At 46.7% G+C, this 7,573-nt stretch overlaps 1 protein-coding gene across 1 annotated transcript; it reads left to right on the forward strand.

Moving 5' to 3' along the window:
* The first annotated feature begins 5,917 nt into the window (after positions 1 to 5,917).
* Positions 5,918 to 6,847, forward strand: ORNANAV1R3254 (vomeronasal 1 receptor ornAnaV1R3254). Its single transcript, NM_001253646.1, has one exon. The coding sequence runs from the start codon at positions 5,918 to 5,920 to the stop codon at positions 6,845 to 6,847; it is 930 nt and encodes a 309-aa protein (NP_001240575.1).
* Positions 6,848 to 7,573: the final 726 nt, after the last annotated feature.

Here is a 7,573-nt window from a genome sequence, read left to right on the forward strand (position 1 = left end):
AAAACTGTGCTTGGCACATAGTAAGCACTTAACAAATACCAATATTATTATTATTATTTTACGATGGTGCCATCAGCCAGTGGGGAAGAGCATCCTTGGTCTATGTGTGCCCAGGCTAGGGAGGACTTGGAGCATCTGGTACCCTACCTTGGCCCCCCTCATAGCTGCTACTATAAATTATTGCCCCTTAGTTTGGTTACTTTCCTGGGTGGGGGGAGTGTTGGCATTTCATAAGCACTTATTATGTGCCAGGCACTATACTAAGTGCTGGGGTAGATAAAAGCTAAGCAGGTTGGACACAGTCTAATGCCCCACATGGGACTAACAGTCTTAATCCTCATTTCACAAATGAGGTCACTGAGGCCCAGAGAAGTGAAGTGACTTGCACAGAGTCACACAGCAGGGAAGTGGTAAAGCAGGGATTAGAACTCAGGTCCTTTGACTCCCAGGACCATGCTCTCTCCACTAGGCCATGCTGCTTCCCCTTACCTTCATCCATTGTGGGTTTATTTACGTGACATGAACTGGGCACTGAACATGACCCTACAACTGAGCCACAGAAGGGTTGACCAGAGGAGGGAGGGGAGAAGGAGTTGACATGGACCAGGACAGGCCAAGAAGGACATAAAGGGGGAGAGGATGCCTGAAACTACTTTGGGATTGTGGGCCTGGAACATCCAGCCCTTGCGACTGCAACACGAGTAGCATCTCTGATACTGAATGGAGTCTGCAGATGGAATCCATTTGGCAATAAAGCCCTGCCCTTCTAAAACCCAGACACATTGTGCTTTCTTAGGGGAGGGTGTGTTGGGGCTTTGGGCTAAAAGGTGGCTCTATACACCAAGGAGGCTTCAGAAACTTTTTCCTGCTTCTTGAGTTTCTTTCATTTTCCTTCACCCTCTTCATGACACTGTCTTCCCACCTACCTTTTTATCTCCTGCTCATATCCCAACTAGTTTCCAAAAGCATTTACTGAGCACCCACATGGTATAGTACACCACTGTACTGGATACTTGGGAAGTAAAAAATGAAGACACGACATGCCCCTGCCCACCCAGAGCTCACATTATAATAATAATAATAATAGCAATCATTATTGTGGTATTTGTTAAGTGCTTACTATGTGTCAGGCATTGTACTAAGTGCTGGGATGAATTCAAGTAAATTGGGTTGCACACAGTCTCTGTCCCACATGGAGCTAACAGTCTGAATCCCCACTTTACAGATGAGGTAACTGAGGAACAGAGAGGTGAAATGACTTGGTTAAGGTCACACCACAGACAAGTGGCAGAGCCGGGATTGTCAGCTCTGTGAAGATAGGGTCTAGTGCTGAGTCCAATATCCTATAAGCAGTAGGTTTCAATCAATATTATTGATGGACTGCTTGATTACAATAAAGAATACCCATTAGGCTACTGGAAATTGCTACAGTCAGCTATACTATAATCTCTCACAGGTTAGATCTTTTTCAGTACATGCAGCTTATGGTGATTAGGCAGGCTGCCCGTGGCTAATAAGAGCACCATTGATGCCTCTGGAATTCTAGAAATGGAAGATCTGCCCAACTGCTCTGAGACCTTGGCCAAGTCACCTAACATCTCAACTTCATTTTCTTTATCTGCGAGAAGGGGATAAGATCCCTGCTCTCCCTCTCCATTTAGACTATGAGCATGTATGGGGCAAGAACTGAGTGGGATCTGTGCTCAATACAGAGCTCAATGCATAGGAAGTGCTCAGTAAATACCAGCATTATTATTAGTGATTTCAAAAAGCCACTAAAAGATCCCTGGACAAGCTCAGTGGGGCACTCTAGGGAGGCAGCTCTAGGTGGATGGTGAAACTATAGCAATGATATGGCAACTGAGGCAGCTACAATCAATCCAATCATATTTATTGACCTCAGGTGTGCAGAACACAGCACTAACTTCTTAGGAGAGGCGAATACTACAGTCATGTGCCCTGCCCTCAAGGAGTTAACGTTCTAGTGGAGCAGTTGCATTATATTTGGGGGCATCACCTTGGCCACTGTCAGAGAGAGAGGAGATCCTGGGAGGCAAGACTTGTGTGAGAAGGTGAGGGTGAAGTAGACAACATGGTTTCATGGCTTCTAACACATCTCTGGTACAGGCAGAGGGAAGGCAGGTTGTGCATCCCATTGTGATGGTGGGTGGGGAAATGCCTGCAAGAAGGGTGTTAGTAATTGAGCAAGCCACCACTTAAATGAGGTTCGTTCCCTCTGTGCTTCTTCTCACAGGGCCCCTAACCAATGAGTCGGGGAGTGGAATGGGTCACAGCTGTGTTTTCTTGCTAGGTAGCTCCCCTCCCATGGCTCATAATCAATGTGGGAGGGGAGAGGAGTGGGCTTCAGTTGTGTCCATAGCTCAAAATGGACCAGTAGGCACAGACGGGGCCGGGGGAGGGGGGTGGGGCAGACACCCATGAGAGAAACAGATTGGGATTGTGGCAGAGCGGGAAGTTGAGTTGAGTACTTGGGGCCTGCTGCACATCTCCCTGTCAAGTTAATCAGCAATGTGGTGGGGTGGGAAGATGTTCTGGGACCAACTCCTTCCAGACAGTGGGCCAGCAGGAGAGGAGCTTGGACATTTCCAGAGATGTCAGAGTGGATTAATGCTCAGAGATTCACTCGTTCACATGTGTGCCTAATCAGCCCCTGAGGGAAAGGAGCAGTGACAAGAACGCTTGTTATAATTGTGGCTTCAGCCTTGTTCCAGGAAAGCATGACTGCCCATGAGGTAGAGATGGGTGAGTAGGCCCTCGTATCTTTCTGTCAGTGGGCATCCGGGGTCAGAGACTGAATGAGCAAGGTCTATTGTATGGGTGTTTGGGGATTGCAGACCCTGAGTCTGTTAGTGGGGTTCAGAAGCTTGATTGGGAAGATGGGGGTGGGGGGAAAGCTGTGAGTTAGGATGTGTTAGGAGGGCTGATGTTGAAATCAAACATAGCCCTTCATAGTGCCATAGAATCTCTTCTTATCCCAGTACCAAGAAGGTGAAGATGAGAAAGGGATGGGGGCAAGATATTTAGGTTTCTCAGTCACCCTATACTCATCTCTAATAACTGTGGTTTTTGTTAAGTGCATCTCATGTGCCAAGTTCTGGGTTAGATACGAGAAATCGGGTCAGACCCCCATCCCTGTCCCACAGTTTCAAAGGGAGGTATTTAGTGCTCTTTTTACAGATGGGGAAACTGAAGCTCAGAGAAGTTGTGACTCGTTCAAGGTCACAAGGCAGGCAAAGAGCAGAGTAGGGATTAGAGCCCAGGTCCTCCCACTCCCACACTGCTTCTCCTGCCCCTTGCTCTACTCCACAACAGCCTCCTATCTAAGTCTCTCCCACTCCCTCCTGAGCCCTCTTATTATCTAATAGACAGTAATCACGGTTGTACCGATCATTAGACTGAAACCATTCCTATGACAGATCTCTGATTGCCAGCCATTTCCAACCCACACAAGGAGCTTGGAAAACATTGTCTGGCCCAGGCTCCAGCAAATGATCTATCTCTCAGATGAAGGATCCTAGGAGGGTAAGAAATGGTTCTTAAAGCCTCTCCTTCATATAGCTGCTATTGAACTGGACTGGTGAGCAAAAGGGAGAAGGGTGTGGGGGGAGTGTTGGGTCAGTGGAATACCCTCCTTCACAGCCAGAAAACCACTTCACTCACCTTCTTCAGAGCTTTAATAAAAATCCCATCTCTTCCCAGAAGCCTTCCCTGATTAATCTCCCATCTCATTTCCCTCCTAACTCCTTCAAAAGTGCACTTGAGTCATCCTCCCTCAAATTCAAACTCACCTCATCCCACAGCACTTATGGACATGATCTAAAACTCTGTTATTTTCCCCTACCTGTACATTATTTTATACCTATATCCCCCACTATAATGTGAGATCTTTGAGGTCAGGAACTGAGTCAGAGGTCATGGGTTCAAATCCTGACTCTGCCACCTGTCAGCTGTGTGACTGTGGGCAAGTCACTTCACTTCTCTGTGCCTCAGTTACCTCATCTGTAAAATGGGGATTAAGACTGTGAGCCTCAAGTGGGACAACCTGATTACCCTGTATCTACCTCAGTGTTTAGAACAGTGCTCTGTACATGGTAAGTGCTTAACAAATACCAACATTATTATTATTATCAGTTGTATTTAAGTGCTTACCATATGCAGAGCACTATACTAAGAGCATGGGAGAGTCCAGTGTAACAGAGCTGATAGACACGTTCTCTGCTCCAAGACTCACAGTCTAGCGAGGGAGACAGATGTTAATGTGAATGAATAAATTATTCATTCAATCATTTATTGAGTGCTTACTGTATGCAGAGCACTGTACTAAATGCTTGGGAAGTACAATTCAGCAACAAATAGAGACAATCCCTGCCCACAACAGGCTCACAGTCTAGAAGGGGGAGACAGACATCAGAACAAGTAAAGAGACATCAGTGACATCATTATAAATAAAGAATTATAGATATATACACATCAATAAAAATATAAATATGTACATATACACATAAGTGCTGTGTGGGGGAGGCGGGTAGAGCAAAAGGAGTGTTGGGGTGATGGGGTGGGGGAGGAGAGGAAAAGGGGGGAAAAGAGGAAAATTAGGGATATGTACTGAAGTTTTGTGGAGCTATGGGTTGGGAGAATAAAGGGTGAAAACCCAAGTTCAAGGGGGCTGCAGGACAGAGTGGGAGAAGAGGAAATGAGGGCTTAGGAAGCCCTTTAGGAGGAGGTGTGCTTTTAATTAGGCTTTGAAGGTAGGGAGAAGGGTCGTCTGTCGGATGTGAAGAGGTGGGGAATTCCAGACGAGAAGCCGGACACGGGCTAGAAGTCGGCGGTGAGATTGATGGACACTGAGGTACAGTGAGTGGGTTGTTGTTAGACAAGGAAATGATGTGGACTGGGATGGAGTAAGAAATACAAGAGGTAAGGTAGGAGGGGGCAAGATGATTTGAGTGCTTAGAATTAGTGGTAAGGAGTTTCTGCTTGATACAGAGGTGGATGGGCAACCACTGGAATGTCTTTCAGTCAATCAATCACTGGTATTTAGTGCTGACTATATGCAGAACCCGGAACTAAGTGCTTAGCAGAATACAATACGAGTTGGTAGACACGATCCCTGCCATCAAGAAACTTAGTCTAATCTAATGTACTCCCTCAAGCACTTAATACAATACTCTGCACAGAGTAAAAGCTCAATAAATACTACTGGTTGATTTGAACAAATAAGGAGGGAAGGGGTTGGCTATCAATTGTGATTTTAAATGTTTTTTTATATCTAAATAAAAGCTTCTCTGTCCTCCCTCTTCTCACTGCCTCTCTTTTCCTTCCCTTTATTTCTCTTCCTTTCCTCTCTCCTCTTCCCTCTCTCCATGTATCTTTCTCTTTCCTTTTATCTCTTTCTCTGTTTTCTATTCTTTCTCTCTGCCTCTCTTCCTTTTCCTTCTCTCTTTGCCCCCCACCTATTTCTCTCCCTATCTTCTTTAACTCCCATTCTTTTTGCCTCTCCTTCTCTCCCTCTTGCCATATACCCTCCCTGTGTTGTCCTTTACATTATTTAAGTTCTTACTGTGTGTCAAACGTGCTGAGGTAGCTACAACTTAATTAGGTTGGTCACAGACTCTCTCCCTCATGGGGCTTCCAGTCTAAGTACGAGGAAGAATAGGAGAACTGAAGCATAGAGGTTGTGACTTGCCCAAGGTCACTCAGCAAGCAATTGGCAGAGCTGGGATTAAAACACAGGTCCTCTGATTCCCAGACCCATGCTCTTTCCATTAGGCCATGCTGCTTCCGTTTTGTTTCTTTCTCTGACTCTCTTCTCTTTCCCTTTCCTTCTCTCTCTTTCTCTCTCTTCCTTGTTCAGCAGGAGTTCCTTTTTCTTTTTTAGCCCTGAGTATCCATGTGAATGGGCACCCTTGACATTTCCTTTGGGATTGCGATGCTCCTACAGATCAGCATCGGGGCTTCAGTGAATGTCTTCCTTCTCCTGTTTTATATCTATGTGGTCTCCATCAGCCACAAGTTCAGCTCTTCAGACTTGATCTTTGCCCACCTGGCCTTGGCCAACACCATCATCCTTCTCACCAATGGAATCCCGGAGACCATGTCGGCCTGGGGACTGAGGAATTTCTTAGATGATGCCGAATGTAAAATCGTCATGTACCTTTACCGAGTGGCCCGGGGCCTGGCTATCTGCACCACCTGCCTTCTGAGCGTCTTCCAGGCTGTCACCATCAGTCCTGGCACCACCCGCTGGGCTGGAGTCAAATCCATATTACCCAAGTGCATCATCCCCTCCTGTGTCCTTTTCTGGGTCCTCGGTCTGCTGATCGACGTTAATGCGGTGATATACGTGACAGGCCCTCGGAACAGCACCAGTGTGCACGTCACGTTTGACCTTAAATATTGTGTGGTAACCTCTCTCAGTGCAGAAGCTGCCCTGGCAAACGCAGTTATGGTCTCCTTCCGAGACCTGTTCTTTGTGGGGATCATGGGCGCGGCCAGCGGTTACATGATGTTTGTCCTGCACGGACACCACCGGCGGGTCCAGCACCTTCACAGGCCCAGCCACTCCCCCAGGGTGATGCCCGAGGTCAGAGCGGCCAAGAGGGTCATTGCCCTGGTGACGCTTTATGTCATCCTCTATGGACGACAGTCAATCATGTTGAGTGTTTTACTAAATAGGAAAGAGAAGTCTCCTCTCTTGGTAAATATCCACATGGTGCTGTCATTCACCTTCTCCACCCTCAGTCCATTCCTGGTGATTCACAGTGACTGGAGGATGAGGACGTTTTGGAAAAGGGACTCTCCTATCTCTCAGGTGGATCCCTTGTAGTGTCTGAGGGAAGCTTTCCCTCACCATGCTTTCCGTGGGATTGCAGGTGGGAGGGTGTTGGAGAGCAGCTGGTTGGAAATACACACGAGTGCCCCATGTGGTCAGAGACTCATCTGTCTTAAGGTCACTGTCCACTCTGGCCCTGGGTGAGGAGAGGGGGAAGAGGAGACAACCTGGTTCCTACACAGTGATGCAACGGTTATCAATGATATTTATTGAAAGCTTACTGTGTGCAGGACACTGTACCAAGAGCTTCCTTGAGTACAACAGTTATGACCTCATTGCATCCGCTCAATCACAGAAGCAGTAAAACCTAGCCATAGGTCAGCTTCAGTAAGGACCTTTGGCACTGACTCTCAATTCTAATGTCTGAGAAGCAGTGCGGCATAGTAGAAGGGGCACGGTTTGAGAGTCAAAGGTCCCGGTTTTTAATCCTGACTCTGCCACTTGCCTGCTGGATGAATTTAGGCAAGTCCCTTTACTTCACTGTAGAACGGAGGTTCAATATCTTGTTCCTCTTACTCCTTAGTCTATGAGCCCTATGTGGGGCAGGGACTGTCTGATCTGATTATCTTGTACCTACTTCAGAGCTTGACACAGAGTAAGCAAGTAAAGAGTACCATCGTTATTATTATTATTATTGTTACAACTGCTTAGTACAGTGTTCTGCACACAGCAAGTGCTCAATAAATACGATTGAATGAATATTACAACCATGCAATTAAT

Source organism: Ornithorhynchus anatinus, chromosome X5, assembly GCF_004115215.2.
Source record: "Ornithorhynchus anatinus isolate Pmale09 chromosome X5, mOrnAna1.pri.v4, whole genome shotgun sequence".
Classification (NCBI taxonomy): Eukaryota; Metazoa; Chordata; class Mammalia; order Monotremata; family Ornithorhynchidae; genus Ornithorhynchus; species Ornithorhynchus anatinus.